Source organism: Hyla sarda, chromosome 4 (assembly GCF_029499605.1).
Source record: "Hyla sarda isolate aHylSar1 chromosome 4, aHylSar1.hap1, whole genome shotgun sequence".
NCBI classification, from domain to species: domain Eukaryota; kingdom Metazoa; phylum Chordata; class Amphibia; order Anura; family Hylidae; genus Hyla; species Hyla sarda.
The window spans coordinates 275,226,508-275,249,037 of NC_079192.1; the positions used below are offsets into that span (position 1 = coordinate 275,226,508).

At 44.8% G+C, this 22,530-nt stretch overlaps 1 protein-coding gene across 1 annotated transcript; it reads right to left on the reverse strand.

Annotated features, from left to right (window-relative positions):
• Window positions 1-20,135: 20,135 nt before the first annotated feature.
• LOC130369270 (uncharacterized) lies at window positions 20,136-21,110 on the reverse strand. Its single transcript, XM_056574313.1, has 2 exons — window positions 20,952-21,110; window positions 20,136-20,865 (listed from the first exon to the last, which is right to left on the reverse strand). Exons 1-2 carry the CDS (start codon window positions 21,074-21,076, stop codon window positions 20,265-20,267), a joined length of 726 nt encoding a protein of 241 aa, XP_056430288.1. The 5' UTR covers window positions 21,077-21,110; the 3' UTR covers window positions 20,136-20,264.
• Between the last annotated feature and the right edge of the window lie 1,420 nt (window positions 21,111-22,530).

Consider the following 22,530-nt stretch of genomic DNA (forward strand, 5'->3'; position numbering starts at 1 on the left):
CTCCAGCTCTCCGTTCACATGTGGATGCCCGTTCTCCTTCACCCCGTGGGGCTCCGGCTGAAGCACGACACTCGCCATCTTCCCACAGGAGGAAAGGCCGTCAGCGGCGCATGCTCAAGTTTTGCTCGTGATGCAGCAGGGGCGGCGCGATGCATGCTGGGATAAGGTCTGGAGGACTGGAGGCTCCGGCGCAAAGAGCGCTACAGGTGTTTGGCAGCAGAGGGCGCTCTCACACCTCCCTGCTGCTTTCATTATTATTAGTTACTGTTTTTTCCTGACTGTGTTGCAGATTGATATGTACATGTAACGTAATACTAATTTCCAAATACAATAGTAGAGATTTGCTTTCCTGAAGGTCTAATGTAGCACAGAAGGGATGTCATGTCTGGCAGCCTCCATACCAGGACCACCCCACCTAGCAGAACTAATAAGGCTAGTATTACACGTTAGGGTGCATTCACAACACGTTTTTGCAATACAGTTCCCGTATCAGGTTTTTGAGGAAAAACGGATTCCTCAAAACCGGACTAAACTGTATCAAAACATGTGTACAAATTTTAACCCATATACAGTTAAAAACCGTATACGGTTTGAAAAATGATGTCCGGTTGCATCCGTTTTTTAAGAAAAAAAAGTATACGTTTTTAACTTTTCACTCCATTTTGAATACAGTTTTACTTGTTTGATTGAAATTCCAAGAAAAAAAACTGCAAAGTCAAAAACCGTACGGTGAAAACCGGATGGAACCATATGCACATACAGTTCTGTACGGTTCCCATTGACTCCCATGTTTTAAAAAAAACGCATACGGTTTAATACAGTTTTTCAACCGGACCAAAAACTGTGGTAGACTACGGTTTTGGGTACAGGAAAAAAACCTGACAAAACCGTACAGGATGCAAAATGGAAACAACCGGATGCATCTTTTAGCATATGGTTTTCAATGGAGAGTCAATGCATACGGTTTCCAATACGGTTCCATACGGTTTTCACATTGAAAATGTATACGGGAACTGTATTGCAATAACGTGGTGTGAACTTAAAGGACAACTGCAGCGGCATTACACTTATCCCCTATCCACAGGATAGGGGATAAGTGTTTGATCGCGGGGGGGGGGTCTGACCGCAGCGGTCGGACCCCCCCCCCCCCCCCCGATCTCCCTAACGGGGCACCGCCATAAGCACTCATGGTGAGCGCTAAGGCGCGTAGCGTCGACCTAGAGGTCGACAGTGACGCCTTGTCTCCTCCCCGTCTCCATACAGTTCTATGGGGGATGCGGGAGGCACGAATGCTGCCTCCACGCCTCTCCCGTAGAGATGTATGGAGGAGGCATGCCGGCCGCAACGTCATGCTGCGGCTGGCACGCCCCCTGCACGGGAGATGTCTTGAGGATAGGGGATAAGTGTTTGTAATGCTGCAGATGTCCTTTAAAGGGGTTGTCCTGGCAAAACGTTTTTTTTTTTATTTATTTTTTTATTTTTTTAAATCTGGTCAAGGAGGGTTTGAATAATGGAAAGAAAAAAAAACATGTCTCTTATCCATACCTCCTAACTTTTGCTAAGAGCAAAGGGACAAGCAACGCCCCCAACCACTCCCCCATCCACACCTCCTAACAACGTCCACATATGCGAAATGGGAATACCTCCTTAATAGTGTTGGGCGCGAATATTCGCATTTCAAATTTTTATTGCGAATATTGCAAATTCACGAATATTGCGAATATATTCGCTATATATAAAAAATTACGAATATTCACTTTTTCCCCGCATATGTGAATATTCGCATATTCCTTCTTTTCACTTGTGGGCCAATTAGAATGATGCAAATACACTTGTCAGAGGTTATCAACAACATCCCTAGCAACCAATAGTAAAGTTGCCCACCCCCTCACTGTTTTCTTCCTCGAATATGCGAATATAACGAATACGCGAAATTCGTGAATATAAGACGAATATTCGTCTATATATTCGCAAAATATCGTGAATTCGAATATGGGCAGTGCCGCTCATCACTACTCTTTAACAGCAATAATTTTGTCAGCCTTAGATTAGGAGGAGAAAATGGATTGGATCCAGCTCCCAGAGAAAAAATGGTATATAAAACTTAACGTTTAATGTTCATGTTAAAAACAATTCGCCATAGAGATGGCAAGTGATACGTCACTCCTAAAACCAAGTGAATGCGGTTTTAGGAGTGACATGTCACTTGCCATCTCTATGGCGAATTGTTTTTAACATGAACATTAAACGTTAAGTTTTATACACCATTTTTTCTCTGGGAGCTGGATCCAATCCATTTTCTGCTCTTTGTCTACAAGGAGAGGCGGCTCCTCATCCGTGCTTCCAGCATTCACACCTGGGGATCCTCCCATCAATTGAACTGTGGTGAGCTGATCTTCCTTTCTCTACCTTTTCTTAGGCTGGGTCCACACTACGTTTTGTCCCATACGGGAGCGCATACGGCAGGAGGGAGCTAAAAGCTCGCGCTCCCGTATGTGACCGTATGCGCTCCCGTATGCCATTCACTTCAATGAGCCGACCGGAGTGAAACGTTCGGTCGGCTCATTTTTGCGCCGTATGCGCTTTTACAACCGGACCTAAAACCGTGGTCAACCACGGTTTTAGGTCCGGTTGTAAACGCGCATACGGCGCAAAAATGAGCCGACCGGACCGAACGTTTCACTCCGGTCGGCTCATTGAAGTGAATGGCATACGGGAGCGCATACGGTCACATACGGGAGCGCGAGCTTTTAGCTCCCTCCTGCCGTATGCGCTCCCGTATGGGACAAAACGTAGTGTGGACCCAGCCTTTGATTAGGAGGGCCTTCTATACTGACAGACTGACAACAACCGCCTTCAATACCACTAAAGACCATATAAGTGATTACAGTGCAGTTATAACTGGTGACTCACAGGTGACATCTTTTCCGATGAGAGTAGTTCACTTTTTCTTCTCAATCCATGCTCAGGCCGTGATCCTAGCTACAACTCATCTTTGAAAAATGTGCCTGAAAAATCATTTTAGGCTCTGTGCTTTTCCAAAACATATACTGCCCCAAACTGTAATAATGCCCCTGGATGTCCCGCACAGTAGAGTTGCCTGGGGGGGAACAGTTGGTAGAGCTCCCCCATTACGTAGTAAGGTTGCTCGATTAGGTAGACAGGGCCCTTTAAATAGTTTCCTCATCACATCGGGGCACCGAGTAGGTAGTGACCTCCCCAGAGATAGTTGCTCCCTGTAGGTATACCTCCCAGATTGCTCCCTGTAGGTAAACCCCCATTTAAGCTTTCTAGGTAGAGTTCCACTTTAGCTATGTAGTTAGTCTCGTATATTTGCTAGGCAGGAAGGTAGTAGATAGTCTCCCATATTAGCTAGTTAGGTAGTAAAGTCCCCCCCCCCCCCACACACACACACACACACACACACACAGACAGACATTATGGCTAGCAGCTAAATTGTGGCACTCTGTTTGTGCAGTTGACGCAATGGGGAGCAGAAGGAAGCAGCCTGTGTAGGAGACCTGCCTTGGCATATACTACACAGTCTACAGAACAGCCATACTTACTCCTGCGGCTTACTTCTCCACTTTCCTCTTCCTTTGGGCCCAGGCGTCAGATGATGTCACTCAAGCACTAGAGCACAGCCTCTTGTGACTAGAGGCTTAATTCAGTCCTCGGGCACAAGAGCGATTGACAGGGTGAGAAGCCAATGGCAGTTCACCCTGTCAAACTTCCTCATTAGGAGACATTTACAGTTAAAGGGGTACTCCCATGGAAAACTTTTTTTTTTTTTTTTTTAATCAACTGGTGCCAGAAAGTTAAACTGATTTGTAAATTACTTCTAAATTACTAAAAAATCTTAATCCTTCCAGTACTTTTTATGGGCTATATACTACAAAGGAAATGTTTTTCTTTTTGGATTTCTCTTATATCACGACCACAGTGCTCTCTGCTGACCTCTGCTGTCCATTTTAGGAACTGTCCAGAGCAGCATATGGGGGTTTGCTATGGGGATTTTTACCTGCTCTGGACAGTTCCTAAAATGGAGAGCAGAGTTCAGCAGAGAGCACTGTGGTCATGACATAAGAGAAATCCAAAAAGAAAAAAATTTCCTCTGTAGTATACAGCACCTAAAAAGTTCTGGAAGGATTAAGATTTTTTGTAATAGAAGTAATTTACAAATCTGTTTAACTTTCTGGCACCAGTTGATCTCAACAAAAAAAGTTTTCCATGGGAGTACCCCTTTAACCTCTTCAGGACATAGGGCGTATGGATACGCCCTGCATCCCGAGTCCTTAAGGACCGAGGGCGTATCCATACGCCCGTGGGAATTCCGGCCCCCACCGCTAGCCGGTTGGGGACCGGAGCCGGATGCCTGCTGAAATCGTTCAGCAGGCATCCCGGCATATCGCCCAGGGGGGTCATTATGTCCCCCCATGTCGGCGATCGCCGCAGATCGCTGGACAATTCAGTCCAGCGATCTGCGGCGATTCCGGGTCAATCGGGTCTCCAGTGACCCGGAATTACTGGCTGTTCGGGGCCGTCTCTGACGGCCCCGAACAGCCAGAGCCTGCAGGGGTGAGGTGGCACTGGTGCCACCTCACGATCGCCCTGATTCGTCGGCCGGATTACCGGCCGACCAATCAGGGCGCCTGCTGCGGGTGTCACTCCCGCACCCGCTCCGCCCCTCTTCTGGAGGACGTGAGCGGGTGCGGGACGTGCACCCCGGGTGCTGGGGACCCCGATCCCCGGCGCCCCTGTTGGGATCGGGGCCCCAGGAGCAGCTGCGGCGGCGGGACTGACCTGTGCGGCTGGATCGTTGGAGGTGAGTGACAGCCTCCTGCTGTTGCTTAGCAACAGCTCCCAGCATGCAAAAAGGGCATGCTGGGAGCTGTAGTTATGCAACAGCAGGAGGCAGACCACCACAACTCCCAGCATGCCCTTATGGGCATGCTGGGACTTGTAGTTTTGCAACAGCTGGAGGCACATTCTTTCTATGGAAAAGTGTACCTTCAGCTGTTGTGTAACTACAACTCCCAGCTTACACAATCAGCTAAAGTGCATGCTGGGAGTTGTAGTGGTGCATCTGGTGGTTGCATAACTACAACTCCCAGCATGCCCGTTGGCTGTCGGTGACTGCTGAGAGTTGTAGTTTTGCAACAGCTGAAGGCACACTGGTTGTGAAACTCAGAGTTTTTTTTTACCTAACTCAGTGTTTCACGACCGGTGTGCCTCCAGCTGTTGCAAACTACAACTCTCAGCAGTCACCGTACACCATGCACCGTTCATGCTGGGAGTTGTAGTTTTGCAACAGCTGGAGGCACACTGGTTGTGAAACACTGAGTTAGGTCACAAACTCAGTGATACATAACCAGTGTGCCTACAGTTGTTACAAAACTGCAACTCTCAGCAGTCACCGACAGCCAACGGGCATGCTGGGAGTTGTAGTTATGCAACAGCTGGATGTCCCCCCCCCCAATGTGAACGTACAGGGTACACTCACATGGGCGGAGGATTACAGTAAGTATCTGGCTGCAAATTTGAGCTGCCGCAAACTTTCTGCTGCAGCTCAAATTGCCAGCGAGAAACTACTGTGAACCCCCGCCCGTGCGACTGTACCCTAAAAACACTACACTAACACAAAAAATAAAATAAAAAGTAAAAAACACTACATATACACATACCCCTACACAGCCCCCCTCCCCTCCCCAATAAAAATGAAAAACGTCTGGTACGCCACTGTTTCCAGAACGGAGCCTCCAGCTGTTGCAAAACAACTCCCAGTATTGTCGGACAGCCGTTGACTGTCCAGGCATGCTGGGAGTTTTGCAACAGCTGGAGGCACCCTGTTTGGGAATCACTGGCGTAGAATACCCCTATGTCCACCCCTATGCAATCCCTAATTTAGGCCTCAAATGCGCATGGCGCTCTCACTTTGGAGCCCTGTCGTATTTCAAGGCAACAGTTTAGGGTCACATATGGGGTATCGCCGTACTCGGGAGAAATTGGGCTTCAAATTTTGGGGGGTATTTTCTGCTTTTACCCTTTTTAAAAATGTAAAATTTTTGGGAAAACAAGCATTTTAGGTAAAAAAAAATAATTTTTTTTTACATATGCAAAAGTCGTGAAACACCTGTGGGGTATAAAGGTTCACTTAACCCCTTGTTACATTGCCCGAGGGGTCTAGTTTCCAAAATGGTATGCCATGTGGGTTTTTTTTTTGCTATCCTGGCACCATAGGGGCTTCCTAAATGCGGCATGCCCCCAGAGAAAAATTTGCGTTCAAAAAGCCAAATGTGACTCCTTCTCTTCTGAGACCTGTAGTGCGCCAGCAGAGCACTTTTCACCCCCATATGGGGTGTTTTCTGAATCGGGAGAAATTGGGCTTCAAATTTTTAGGGGTATTTTCTGCTATTACCCTTTTTAAAAATAAAAAAATTTTGGGAAAACAAGCATTTTAGGTAAAATTTTATTTTTTTTTTTACATTTGCAAAAGTCGTGAAACACCTGTGGGGTATTAAGGCTCACTTTATCCCATGTTACATTCCCCAAGGGGTCTAGTTTCCAAAATGGTATGCCATGTGTTTTTTTTTTTTGCTGTTCTGGCACCATAAGGGCTTCCTAAAGGTAACATGCCCCCCAAAAACCATTTCAGAAAAACGTACTCTCCAAAATCCCCTTGTCGCTCCTTCCCTTCTGAGCCCTCTACTGCGCCCGCCTAACACTTTACATAGACATATGAGGTATGTCCTTACTCGAGAGAAATTGGGCTACAAATACAAGTAAAAATTTTGTCCTTTTACCCCTTGTAAAAATTCAAAAATTGGGTCTACAAGAACATGTGAGTGTAAAAAATGAAGATTGTGAATTTTCTCCTTCACTTTGCTGCTATTCGTGTGAAACACCTAAAGGGTTAAAACGCTGACTGAATGTCATTTTGAATACTTTGGGGGGTGTAGTTTTTATAATGGGGTCATTTATGGGGTATTTCTAATATGAAGACCCTTCAAATCCACTTCAAACCTGAACTGGTCCCTGAAAAATACTGAGTTTGAAAATTTTGTGAAAAATCGGAAAATTGCTGCTGACCGTTAAAGCCCTCTGGTGTCTTCCAAAAGTAAAAACACGTCAATTTTATGATGCAAACATAAAGTAGACATATTGTATATGTGAACCAAAAAAAAATGTATTCGTAATATCCATTTTCCTTACAAGCAGAGAGCTTCAAAGTTAGAAAAATGCTAAATTTTCAAATTTTTCATCAATTTTACGGATTTTTCACCAAGAAAGGATGCAAGTATCGACAAAAATTTACCACTATGTTAAAGTAGAATATGTCACGAAAAAACAATCTCGAAATCAGAATGATAACTAAAAGCATCCCAGAGTTATTAATGTTTAAAGTGACAGTGGTCAGATGTGCAAAAAACGCTCCGGTCCTTAAGGCCAAAATGGGCTCCGTCCTGAAGGGGTTAAAGCTGCAGAAAAAACATCAATGTGTGAAAGCAACCTTACACAGTGCCCTTCTGGTGCAATTGTGAAACCAAAAACCAGGTGTGGATTATAATGAATTAGGTATGAATAAACTGCAAGTACTAATTCTGTTTTGTTTGTTTATTAAAATCGAAAAGACTATTTTGATGAATATATTTTCTCCAGTCCCAGTCCTCCAACGAGTTCTGAACCAAATTCTGATTGATTGGCCAATGGCAATCTTGATAGCTTGTTTGGTTTCATGTCTTATAGGGGCCCATTCGCACAACATGAGGAAGTGGAAGTCCACTACCAAGTTCCACTGTGGAAAATACAGTTCAGCAGCCTCCCATTGTTTTTAATGGGATTCTAGTGTACCATTTCCACTATGGAATTTCTGCAGCAGATATTCTGCCTTGGAAACTCCAGATTCAAGACATTCATTCTTTCAGCAGAGACATTCATTCATTAATTCAGCTGCTTTCTATAGAGGCAGCGCATTTCTGAGTGGTCCTAGCACTGGTTGGTACCACAAGTTTGGCTTGAGGGGTATGTGTTACCAACAATAGTAAAGTAAATGCCTGCACAGAATCCATGCTGCTGTTACCTTCTCCCACCTGAATCGTCGAATCATCTACTAGCAGCAGCTATCATGCTGCAGGAAACCTGCTGCGAGTTACACTACCATTGATTGAATGGGCCCACAGACAGTCCGCAGTAGTGTCAGATTTGCGGACTGTCCGCGGACCCATTTAAATCAATGGTGGCATAACTCGCAGCGGGAAACCCGCTGCTAGCTACTAGTGTGTAAACGCACCCTAAGTGTGCTCTCATACCAAGTGCTAGTGCCTATGCTGCAACATATTGTTATATTGCCTCAGAGTTTTTTTTTATAAACCTTAACCTTTTTTATTTATCAAGGAAAGGGTCAAGGAAAGGGTTAGTAAAAAAAGAACCGTCAAGGAAAGGGTTAGTAAAAAAGAACCGTCTCTTACCTGCTCTTACTCGCTCCTGCGCAGTCGGTATAGCTCTAGTCCCTGCTGTCTGGTGTTTCCGGGTTTGGGGATGTGACATTACACCTGGCCATCCAATCAGTGACCACAGCAATGTCCTGCCTCAGCCACTGGTTGAGCAGGCCTTCTGTTATACCAAGGTGCAAAATCACTGTTGCCCACTGTCTCCACAGTGGCACTAAATACTTGTACGAAGGCAAGACATACCTCCAACCATCCCAAATCTGGCGGGACATTCACACTTTTAGGGTGATGTTCTGCTGTCCCAGAAATGCCTGCATTTAACCCCTTGGGGACGGAGCCCATTATAACCCTTAGGACGGAAGCATTTTTTGCAATTCTGACCACTGTCACTTTAAGCATTAATAACTCTGAGATGCTTTTACTTTTTATTCTGATTCGCAGATTGTTTTTTCGTGACATATTCTTCTTTATGTTAGTGGTAAATTTTCGGCGTTCCTTGCATCATTTCTTGGTGAAAAATTCCAGAATTTGATGAAAATTTGGAAAATGTTGCATGTTTCTAACGTTGAAACTCTCTGCCTGTAAGGAAAATAGACATTCCAAATAAATTATATGTTGATTCACATATACAATATGTCTACTTTATGTAGGCATCATAAATTTGACATGTTTTAACTTTTTTGAAGATATTAGAGGGCTTCAAAGTAAAGAAGCAATTTTCAAAATTTTCTTGAAAATTTCTAAATTAGATTTTTTCAGGGACCAGTTAAGTTTGAAGTGGATTTGAGGGACCTTTCTGTGAGAAACTCCCCATTATGGAGCCCATTATGAAAAGTGCACCCCTCAAAGTATTTAAAATGACATTCAGAAACTTTGTTAACCCTTTAGGTGTTTCACAGGAATGGCAGCAAAGTGGAGGCAAAAAATCAAAATCTCATTTTTTTACTCTAACATGTTCTTGTAGCCCCATTTTTAGACTTTTTACAAGGGGTTAAAGTAGAAAAAGACTCCTAAAATGTGTAGCCCAATTTCTCTCGAGTATGGCAATACCTCATATGTGGATGTTAAGTGCTCTGCGGACGCACCACATGGCTCAGAAAGAAAGGAGCAACTTTGTGATTTTGGAGAGAGAATTTTGTTGGTATGATTTTTTGGGGGGGGGGCATGTTGCATATAGGAAGCCCCATGGTGTCCTAACAGCAAAAAAAACCCACATGGCACACTATTTTGGAAACTACACCCCTCAAAGAACGTAATAAGCATTACAGTAAGAACTTATACCTCACATATTTTTGAACAGTGGGTTGTAAAAGTTAAAAATTAGATTTTTAACACGAAAATTTTTGTGTTACCCCAAATTTTTCATTTTAACAAGGTGAAATTGAACAAAAATCCCCCTAAAATTTGTAGCCCAATTTCTCATGAATAAGTAAATACCTCATATGTGTAGGTAAATTGCTTGGCGAGAGCACAACAGGTCTCAGAAGAGAAGGAGCGTTGTTTGGCTGTAGGAGAGAGAATTTTGCTGTAATTGAAGTTGGGGGCAATGTGCATTTCCAAAGCCCCCATGGTGCCAGAACAGCGGAAACCCCCCACATGTGATACCATTTTGGAAACTACACCCCTCAAGGAACGTAATAAGCATTACAGTTAGAACTTAAACCTCCCAGGTTTATTGAACAGTGGGTTATAAAAGTGAAAAATTAGATTTTTAACACTAAAATTTTGGTGTTACCCCAAATTTTTCATTTTAACAAAGTGAAATTGAACAAAAATCCCCCCATAATTTGTAGCCCAATTTCTCATGAATAAGTAAATACCTTTATATGTTAACGTAAATTGCTCGGTGAGTGCACTACAGGTCTCAGAAGAGAAGGAGCGCTGTTTTGGCTGGAATTGTAGTTGGGGGCAATGTGCATTTTCAAAGCCCCCATGGTGGCAGAACAGAGGATCCCCCCCAACTGTGCCATCTTTTTGGAAAATACACCCCTCAAGGAACATAACAAGGGGTACAGTGAGTATTTCCAACTCAGTTTTTTTGAACAGTGGGCCATGATAATTTTAAATCTGATTTTTGACACTGAATTGCTAGTGTTAGACCATTTTTTGTTTTTTAACAGGGATTATAGGAACCAATGCCCCCCAAAATTTGTAGCCCAATTTCGTTAGAGTAAGGAAATACCCCATATGTAGATGTAAAGTGCTGTGCAGGTGCAAAACAGGGCTAAGGAGGGAAAGAGCATTGGGCACTTTTGACGCCTAAGGTGGTGATTTGCCCTGCAGTGGCAGAGTTTTAGACCCAAAATCTAAAATAAAAAAACGTCAAGTGACCAAAATTTTGAAAATACACCCTTCAAGGAATGTAACAAGGGGTACAGTGAGTATTTACAGCTCACAGGTTTTTGGAACAGTTGCCAGTACATGTTAACAAAAAGATTTTTTTTTTTCATTTAAATGCTGGTGTTACACAAAATGTAGCAAATTCACAAGGGCTAATAGGAGAAAAAGACCCAAAAAAGTTTAGCTCAATTTCTCAAGAGTAAAAAAAATACCCCATATGTGGACGTAACTTGCTGTGTGGGCAAATAATGGGACTCAAGACTCATAGAGCCATGTTTGCATTTGAGGGCTATGACATTTCATTACCTGGTGATTACATATATTCAGAGGAAGATAAAAAAAGAAACACCCACATGTGACACCATTATAGAAAGTACACCACCTGAGGAATATTTATAGGGGTGAAGTGGACGTTTGGAACGGTCGGGTGTTTCTTATAGTTATTTTCCTGGAATGGATGAAGTGTAGTTTAGGAAAATGGAAAATTGCAATTTTCCAACTGATATGCTATTTGTGTACGGAGTATGATGACCCAGAGCATAGCCAAAAGTAAAACGTGTGCCCGCCACAAACCCTATGCTCTGCTTCATCATTATGGGAATGTGTTGTGGGGTGGCCGTCCCTAAACTGTTACCTGAAAATGTGCACACCGCTCAGGGGAGGAGAGAGCAATGTGCATTTGAGTCCTCTGTTTCTAACTGACATATCAGTAACTGACAGTTACATACATTCAGAGGAAAATAAAAACAAGAAACAGCCACATGTGACCATATTTTGAATGGACGGGCGTTTCCTAGATTTATTTTCCAGGAATGGATAAAGGGTAGTTTTTTTGAAAAAAGAAAATTGCAATTTTCATAATATAAAAAAATTGGGTACCCAGAATGATGACCCAGAGTATAGCCAAAAGTATAAAATTATGCCCACCCCAAACCCTATACTCTGATTCATCATTCTGGGAATGTGATGTGTGGGGCCGTCCCTATTCTGTTACCCCAAATGCGCACCCCGCTCAGGTGTAGAGAGAGCGCTGCACATTTGAGGCAACCTGAAAACTCCCGATGCAAAAGACTCTGACATATGACCCAATACCACCAGAGGTCTTAACTGGGGTATTATGTTAATGGGTTTTGGGCTTTTTGTTTGGGGGGGGGGGGAATTTCGAGGACAATGTACTGTGGACAGGTGTACATTGGTGTCAAGTCAAGGGGAATTAAAATTTGGAAAGGAGAATTTAGCGCTCCATGGAAGTGTGATACTCCCTGAAGCAATCCTTAATGCAGAGGCCCGGATGATCGGGGCAAGTGTCGCATTGAGTGGTGGTGTCCTTCCGTATCCCCCTCCTGCGACACACTGCATTTTTTCTGGGATCGTCCCTTCTTTCCAGTGTGGGGGACCTCACCTGGAAAGTGTTGGCCGGGGACGATCCTGGTGCATACAGTTCTGGAAGTGCTCGGGGCCGCTCCCCCCTGACCACCAAAGATCAGGGCCTTTATGAGCACCTCCTGGAACTGTATAAATCTCCCAGTGTTGCCAGCGCTCCGGTATAGTACATATGCGTTGTACATGGCAACCTGGACCATGTAGATCGCAACTTTTTTGTACCATGCCCTGGTTTTGCGCGTGGCATTATATGGCTTGAGGACTTGATCAGAGATCAACTCCCCCCATATACCGATTGTAGTCCACAATACAATCGGGCTTGAGGACCGGTGCCGCGGTACCTCGGACACTGACAGGGGTGGTGCCATTCCCATGAATTGTGGTGAGCATAAGGACATCCCTCTTGTCCTTATACCTGACCAGCAACAGGTTATCATGGGTAAGGGCACGGGACTCACCCCTGGGGATTGGCACCTGGAGGGGATAGGTCGGGAGGCCTCTCTGATTTTTCCGCATGGTCCCACAAGCGGACATAGATCTGGCGGCGAGGGATTTGAACAGAGGGATACTAGTATAAAAGTTATCCACGTACAGGTGGTAACCCTTATCTAGTAGTGGGTGCAAAAGGTCCCACACGATCTTCCCGCTGACACCCAGAGTGGGGGGACATTCTGGGGGTTCAATCCGGGAATCTCGACCCTCGTATATTCTAAACTTGTAAGTGTACCTAGAGGTACTCTCACAGAGTTTATACAGCTTCACGCCATATCTCGCCCGCTTGGATGGGATATATTGGCGGAAAATGAGTCTCCCCTTAAAACTGATGAGAGACTCATCTACAGAGAGCTCCCTTTGGGGAACGTAGGCCTCCATAAATTTGGCCCCAAAGTGATCTATGATCGGCCGTATATTGTACAGCCGGTCATAGGCAGGATCACCTTGGGGAGGACATGCTGCATTATCATTGTAATGCAGACATTTCCTTATGGCCTCAAAACGTTCCCGTGTCATGGTCATACTGTAAAGCGGGGTCTTGTATAGTATGTCCCCACTCCAGTACTGCCTGACACTAGGCTTTTTGTCCAGGCCCATATGCAGCACGAGGCCCCAAAATGTCCTAATTTCGGCTGCATTGACAGCGTACCATCCGTTGGGCCTGGCCAAAATCGAGCCCGGGTGAGCGGCGACAAACTGTTGGGCGTACAGATTTGTCTGTGTCACCATCATGTGAACCCGGCGATGTCAATTTGGATTCCTGGGTTGCCAACAAACCCAGGAATCACGGGCTCAAAGTTCTCTGGGGTAGTCCAGACAGGTTCACTGGTAGAGGGTATCGGTGGACTTGCCTGGTGGGCCGGCATTCTAGTACAGGCGACATGGTCGCTAGTGCTAGAATGGGGCACAGGGTCAGTTGCATGGGGAGTATCTGGCCTCGCATGGCGCCTTGGGGGTCCGCCGCCTTGGGGGCTCATCATCAGAACTTGATGATGAGGAGAGCGATGAAGAGACCAGGAAAGTGGGGTCTTCATCGCCCTCACTGGCGCTTTCAGAGTCGGAGGCAATTATGGCATATGCCTCCTCCGCTGAAAACGCCCTGCGAGCCATTGCCTAACACTTATGGGGGGGGGGGATAGTGTGTGTGTGTGTTTGTGTTTTTTACTTTGTGTATATGTGTAGGGGGGGGTTCTACTTTATACCTAACCCACTAACCAAAAAAATAAAAATAAGGGTGTACTTCTAACGCAAAAAAACCTGCTCCAAAGAGAGAGTACCTAATCAGTTGTGTGCGCCACTGATTAGGGCTCAGTGGCGGCAGGGGGCGCAGAAGACGCTAAAAGGGGGGAATAAAAAAAGCACCTGCCTGAACCCTAAAAAAAACGCTGATCAGTTATATATTACTGTCAGCGGTCAGGGCAGGCGCACACAGGGGCACGGTCCGTCCACACAGCACGGACCTGCTGCTGGGGGCACGGACCGCTAATCCCCAAAAAAGGTGCTAATAAAAAAATGAAAACAAAAAAAATGAAAAAAAAAACTCCCCCCCAAAAAAAGCCTGGTGAGGTGGGAAATTCGCTAACAGTGGCCGGACACTCTTTCTACAGGGAAAGGGGTCCGGCCAAAGTTAGCGAATAAGGTAAAAAAAAATTACTTACACCCCAAAAAAAATTATGGGGGTAAGCCCAGCGTCCCTGTAAGGGTTTTGGCACAAAAAAAATTGCCTCACACCCCAGACAGCGGGCGCTGCACAGAAATAAAAAAAAAATTACTTTTTATTTTTATTGAATAAAACTCTGCCCCTGCCTAGCACAAACTTTCCCTGACTGGACAAGGGGGCAGGGGGCTAAAGGGGGTCTCTGGGGGGCGCTGGGGCACAGTATGGGGGGATCTTACTTTTGGTCTCCTCACAAGCTCTGGTCTGCTCACCTAAAACACGTTACTGGGCAGAGCAGAGCTTTGAGGAGACCAAGGCAGGGATCTACTCCAGCCAAAAGATTTGATTTGACGGTCCAAAAAGACCTGTCCAATCAAATCGCTGTGGGAGGAGCATTACTGCTCCATCTCACAGCCCATACTACTGGCTGATCTGGTGACTCTGTTACGTCACCAGATCATCTAGTTGTTCCGGGGCAACGCGTCTCTATAGACGCGAATGCCCCAGAATCGCCCGCAGATCGCCGGTCTGAATTGACCGGTGATTTGCGTCAATCGCTGATATGGGGGGTTCTCAGAACCCCCCCGGCGATGATACGGATGCCTGCTGAATGAATTCAGCAGACATCCCGTTCCGATCCCCACCCGAAGCGCCGGCGGGGACCGGAATCGCCGCATATCGCCGGTCTGAATTGACCGGCGATTTGCGGCGATCGCCGATATAGGGGGGTCTCGGGACCCCTCTCGGCGATGTGCCGGGGTGCCTGCTGAATGATTTCAGCAGTCACCCCGTTCCGATCCCGTTCCGGCTAGCGGCGGGATGCGATTTTCCCACGGGCGTATGGATACGCCCTTCGTCCTTAAGTACCAGGACGCAAGGGCGTATGCATACGCCCTTCGTCCCCAACAGGTTAAAGTGACATTGGTCAGATGTGCAAAAAATGGCTGGGTCCTTAAGGTGAAAATGGGCTGGTTCCTTAAGGGGTTAAACCCCACTGGCATTTGACAGATCTTTGGAACAGTGGGCTGTGCAAATGAAAAATTTTCATTTTTCATTTTGACAGACCACTGCTCAAAAAAATCTATCAGACACCTGTGAGATGTAAATGCTCACTGCACTTCTTATTAGGGGTGTAGTTTCCAAAATGGGGTCACATCTTGGGGGGGGGGGGGGTTCACTGTTCTGGCACCATGGAGGCCTAAACGCACTTGGCCTTCAATTTCAGCCAGATTCTCTCTCCAAAAGCCCAATGGTGCTCCTTCTCTTCTGAGCCCTGTAGTTCACCCGAAGACCACTTTACATCCACATGTGGGGTATTTTCTGACTCTAAAGAAATGGGGTTACAAATTTTGTGGGGCTTTTTCTCCTATTACCCCTTGTGAAAATGATAAAATTGGGGTAACAACAGCATTTTAGGGAAAAAAATATCCATTTTTTTATTTTCACCTCCAACTTTAATTAAAATTTGTCAAACACCTGTGGGATGTTAAGGCTCACTATACCCCTTGTTACTTTACGTGAGGGGGGTAGTTTTCAAAATGGGGGTCACATATGGGTGTTTTTTTATGTTTATGTCAGAACTGCTGTAACTACCAGCCACCCCTGTGCAAATCACCAGTTCAGGCCTCAAATGTATATGGTACACTCTGTTTACACTAACATGCTGGTGTAGACCCCAAATTTACCTTTTCTTAAGGGGTAAAAGAAGAGAAAAAAAATTTGTAACCCAAAACTGTTGCCTTGAAATATGAGAGGGCTCCAAAGTGAAAGAGCACCATGTGCATTTGAGGCCTAAATTAGGGATTTGCATCCACCACCAAATTACCCTACGGCAGTGCTTCCCAAATAGGGTGTCTCCAGCTGTAGCAAAACTCCCAGCATGCCAGGACAGTCAATGGCTATGCCGATGTTCTGGCTAGTGTTGAGTAGCATAGGCCATATTCGAATTCGCAATATTTCGCGAATATATGGACAAATATTCGTCATATATTCGCTAAATTCGCATATTCGTAATATTCGCATTATATTTTCGCATATGCGAAAGTTAGCATAAACAAAAATTTGCATGTGTGAAAATTACCATATGCGCATTGCGAATATTTGCGAGCAACACTAGTGTTGACCACCAGACAAAGGGGCTGCCGACACGCCCCCTCAAAAAAAGCGATATGGCAGAGCCAGAGATTGCCAAAGGCAGCGCTGCATCAGTCCCCCAAAAAATTTGAGTTCCTGGATTTAAATATCTATATTCAGGATGGCTGTTTGCATACTGCCACCTATTTTAACCCCTTAAGGACTTAGCCCTTTTTCACCTTAAGGACTTGGACGTTTTTTGCAATTCTGACCACTGTCACTTTAAACATTAATAACTCTGGAATGCTTTTAGTTATCATTCTGATTCCGAGATTGTTTTTTTGTGACATATTCTACTTTAACATAGTGGTAAAATTTTGTGGTAACTTGCATCCTTTCTTGGCAAAAAATCCCCAAATTTGATGAAAAATTGGAAAATTTTGCATTTTTCTAACTTTGAAGCTCTCTGCTTGTAAGGAAAATGGATATTCCAAATATTTTTATTTTTATTCACATTTCCAATATTTCTACTTTATGTTTGCATCATAAAATTGACGTGTTTTTACTTTTGGAAGACACCAGAGGGCTTCAAAGTTCAGCAGCAATTTTCAAATTTTTCACAAAATTTTGAAACTCGCATTTTTTCAGGGACCAGTTCAGGTTTGAAGTGGATTTGAAGGGTCTTCATATTAGAAATACCCCACAAATTACCCCATTATAAAAACTACACCCCCCTAAAGTATTCAAAATGACATTCAGTCAGCGTTTTAACCCTTTAGGTGTTTCACAGGAATAGCAGCAAAGTGAAGGAGAAAATTCACAATCTTCATTTTTTACACTCGCATGTTCTTGTAGACCCAATTTTTGGATTTTTACAAGGGGTAAAAAGAAAAAATTTATACTTATATTTGTAGCCCAATTTCTCTCAAGTAAGGACATACCTCATATGACTATGTAAAGTGTTCGGCGGGCGCAGTAGAGGGCTCAGAAGCGAAGGAGCGACAAGGGGATTTTGGAGAGTAAGTTTTTCTGAAATGGTTTTTGGGGGGCATGTGGCATTTAGGAAGCCCCTATGGTGCCAGAACAGCAAAAAAAAAAAAAAAAAACACGTTGCAACCCATTTTGGAAACTAGACCCCTTGAGGAATGTAACAAGGAATAAAGTGAGCCTTAATACCCCACAGGTGTTTCATGACTTTTCCATACATAAAAAAATAAATAAAAAAATTTCACAAAAATGTGTTTCCCCCCAAATTTCACATTTTTGCAAGGGTTAATAGCAGAAAATACCCCCCAAAATTTGTAACGCCCTCTCTCCTGAGTATGGAGGTACCCCATAAGTTGGCCTGAAGTGCACTACGGGCGAACTACAATGCTCAGAAGAGAAGGAGTCATATTTGGCTTTTTGAGACCAAATTTTGCTCGGGGGGCATGACGCATTTAGGAAGCCCCTATGGTGCCAGGACAGCAAAAAAAAAAAACACATGGCATACCATTTTGGAAACTAGACCCCTCGGCGAACGTAACAAGGGGTTAAGTGAACCTTTATACCCCACAGGTGTTTCACGACTTTTGCATATGTAAAAAAAAATTATTTTTTTTACCTAAAATGCTTGTTTTCCCAAAAATTTTACATTTTTTAAAAGGGTAAAAGCAGAAAATACCCCCCAAAATTTGTAACACAATTTCTCCCGAGTACGATGATACCCCATATGTGACCCTAAACTGTTGCCTTGAAATACGACAGGGCTCCAAAGTGAGAGCGCCATGCCCATTTGAGGCCTAAATTAGGGATTGCATAGGGGTGGACATAGGGGTATTCTACGCCAGTGATTCCCAAACAGGGTGCCTCCAGCTGTTGTAAAACTCCCAGCATGCTTGGACAGTTAACGGCTTTCCGGCAATACTGGGAGTAGTTGTTTTGCAACAGCTGGAGGCTCCGTTTTGAAAACAGTGGCGTACCAGACGTTTTTCTTTTTTTTTTGAGGAGGGGAGGGGGGCTGTGTAGGGGTATGTGTATATGTAGTGTTTTTTACTTTTTATTTTATTTTGTGGTAGTGTAGTGTAGTGTAGTGTTTTTAGGGTACAGTCGCACAGACGGGGGTTCACAGTAGTTTCTCGCTGGCAGTTTGAGCTGCAGCAGAAAATTTGCCGCAGCTCAAACTTGCAGACGGATACTTACTGTAAACCTCCGCCCATGTGAGTGTACCCTGTACATTCACATTGGGGGGGGGGCATCCAGCTGTTGCAAAACTACAACTCCCAGCATGCGCTGACAGACTGTACATGCTGAGAGTTTTAGTTTTGCAACAGCTGTAGGCACACTGGTTATGTATCACTGAGTTTGTGACCTTACTCAGTGTTTCACAACTAGTGTGCCTCCAGCTGTTGCAAAACTACAACTCCCAGCATATATACGGTGCATGCTGGGAGTTGTAGTTTGCAACAGCTGGAGGCACACCGGTCGTGAAACACTGAGTTAGGTAAAAAAAAACTCTGAGTTTCACAACCAGTGTGGCTTCAGCTGTTGTAAAACTACAACTCTCAGCAGTCACCGACAGCCAATGGGCATGCTGGGAGTTGTAGTTATGCAACCAGCAGATGTACCACTACAACTCCCAGCATGCACTTTAGCTGTTTGTGCAAGCTGGGAGTTGTAGTTAGACAACAGCTGAAGGTACACTTTTCCATAGAAAAAATGTGCCTCCAGCTGTTGCAAAACTATAAGTCCCAGCATGCCCATAAGGGAATGCTGGGAGTTGTGGTGGTCTGCCTCCTGCTGTTGCATAACCACAGCTCCCAGCATGCCCTTTTTGCATGCCGGGAGCTGTTGCTAAGCAACAGCAGGAGGCTGTCACTCACCTCCTGCTTCTGCTCCGCTGCAGGTCAGTCCCTCGCCGCCACCGCTGCTCCTGGGGCCCCGATCCCAACAGGGACGCCGGGGATCGGGGTCCCCAGCACCCGGGGTCTTCTTCCTGCACCCGCTCACATCCTCCGGAAGAGGGGCAGAGCGGGTTGCGGGAGTGACACCCGCAGCAGGTGCCCTGATTGGTCGGCCGGTAAACCGGCCGAGGAATCAGGGCGATCGTGAGGTGGCACCAGTGCCACCTCACCCCTGCAGGCTATGGCTGTTTGGGCCGTCAGAGAAGGCCCCGATCAGCCAGTAAATCCGGGTCACCAGGTCATAGGCATAATTACCCCCCTGGGCGATATGCCGGGATGCCTGCTGAATGATTTCAGCAGGCATCCGGCTCCAGTCCCCAACCGGCTAGCGGTGGGGACCGGAATTCCCACGGGCGTATGGATACGCCCTGCGTCCCTAAGGACTCGGAATGCAGGGCGAATCCATACGCCCTGCATCCTGAAGAGGTTAAGGAGGTGGATGCACACAGCTACCTCGACTTTAACAGTTGCCATCTTAAATAATGGAAGAAGAACATTCCATTTGGTCAAATGAAAAGAATCCGAAGGAATTGTTCTTCCACACAAAAATGCCAGCAACAACTAGATAACCTGGAGGATCGTTTTAAACAAAAAGGGTATCCCAAACCCCTTATACAAGGAGCACGCCAGAGAGTGGACGAATTAGAACAAAGTGCTTGCTTGAAAAATAATAAACAGGGTAATGCAGAGGGTGGTTATAATGATGAATTTGATTCTGTTTTTCTACCTAGGTATTACACTTCACACACCAATATTTAAAAAAATATTTTTTTATTTTTTTGTATAGGTAATATCACCAGCTCATATTATTTTGTCATGATTACTGGCACCATATATAGTCCCCCAGTTATTCTTCTTTAGATGTTTTTCCGTATCCTGTGCAGTATTTCTCCCAGAAGTCCAATTGATGGCCCACGTGGTGGTCTACACCCCGAAGTCATCAATTTTTACTCTAAGAGAGAGTGTGCAGCTGTTTCTGGAGACGGTCAACAATAACCTCTGCATGGTGGAATAATAGGTCACAATGTTTATCAGGATCAGTAGAAGCATCACCCACTCGATGATTATGATGGGGATTTCACGGATCTCGTCCCAGTCTTCATCATTATAGAATAAATCCTTTAATGTTTCATATCCAAAATAGAAAATTACACAGACAAAAGTCAGGCCACAGCAGGTGCATCTACTATGGTGGATGACTTTTTTTGCTCCTGGTAATTTATACATCTGGATGGACTGCCCAAGGTAGTATAAGGCTTCTAATGTAATTGAAATTATCGTGCTGACAAAGTGTATCCTGGGATATTCTTTGGGGGAAAATACATGCATGACAGCTGTGGCAAAACAGGAGGCCCACACAATGGCCAGCAGGATCCTCTGGATCAGGACCTGATGACCAATGAACTCTTCAGTATGCATAACCATATACTTATAAATAAGAAAGGTTAGTAGCAAAGTGCCAATGGACATCCCTATGAATCCAATTCTGAATAATATGCTTTCAGGAAAGAAATTTCCCACGTCACTGTGAAGGAAAAGAAACCAATGTTATTATGGATATTTCCTCACTCCCAACTCATGAAATAAGAATCTTGTGCTTGTTTATCTTACCTGATGCTCATCAGTGGCGAGGCGGCATGGCCGAGGACGACCGTCATGATGTAGCTGGTGGCAAGCCAGGCCACACACCAAAACATCAACAGGAGGGGGACGAACCCCAAACCTTTTAGCTCCATTTCAGACAAGTAGAAGAAGAAGACGCTAATCTCACTAATCTCACTGGAACAATCTACAGACTGAAGGCTCGGGCGGCTGTCAGTGGAATGTCAGGACTCCAGCTGTCTATGACATCACATGTGACATGTCAGAATGACTGCTTGTTTATTGGAGAGGCCATGATTTAGTATCTGCTACAGACAGAACCTGATGTTTTTACTATGGACCTTACAGACCCCAGAACCCAAGTAATTAGTGCAGGGGCTCCATTTTGATCATCTCATATTTCACATTATTTGAGTTCCAGGGCTCAGATACATTTGCACCCTCTATAGCAGTGGTCTTCAAGCTGTGAACCCCCAACCGCTGCAGAACGACAACTCCCAGCATGCCCAGACAGCAACTACGCATAAGGAAATAGTCTAATTAAACTTTTCTTATATATAGAATCCCTGAAATCTCAAATCTCTCCTTTTATTGGTTTATGATCTGCATTACTTATTTGTAAAAAACAATGTTTCTGATTGTCTGCCACCCCATACTTATGGGCTATCTCTTCAAACGACTTTATTTGACCTAAAGCGTATAATTTATTTACATAAATAAGCCCCTTTTCATCCAAAAGAGTGAATCTTTAATTTTAAGGAATTCTTTAAGTGCTTTATTCGACCATAATGAAGTAAAGTCAAAACTCCATGTGATTTCAAAAAAATTTTAAGTTCCTCCCATACTTTATTATATAGATATGCATGGGTGTAGTGAGTATCCCAGCTTCCAAAATCTCAAAAATATCCTTATAACGACCCATTAGGGTATGTTTACACTACAGTGTGTGAACGGAATCTCCGCTCGCTGAATTCAGCGAGCGGAGATTCAGACTGGCCGCCGGCGGCGGCTGTAGGACCGTGCGGCACTGAGCCGTCACCATTGACAGCTATGCAGTGCTCGCGGACTTCTGTGCAAAGAATGAACATGTTCTTTCTTTGCGCGGAACAATTTCAGCAGCGCTGAAATTCCGCAGTGTGAACGGGTCTCGCGGAAACCCATTCACACTAATATTAAGTTCACACCGCGGAATTCGGCTTGCAGAACTCCGCCCGTGGAATTCGGCTTGCGGAATTCCGCCCGTGGAATTCGGCTTGCGGAAATCTGCCTGTGGAATTCCGCGGGAATTCCGTAGTTTGAACATACCCTTAGAGAGAAAAAATAGGACTACATTTTCCCTCCTTCTCATAATAGTCTGCAATTTTAGTGCTAAAAGGTACCTAAAAAAAAGTGCCCAACCCCCATCGTGCTCAGCTAACGTTAAAGAAACATATTTAATTATCGTGCTTTCCTGCCCCAAAGTAGTGAATTTAATAAAGAAATAAGAGCTTGGAACCATTTTTCTGATATCCATACAGTATAGAAACATAGAATGTGTAGGCAGATAAGAACCAATTGGCCCTTCTAGTCTGCCCAACAATCTGAATCC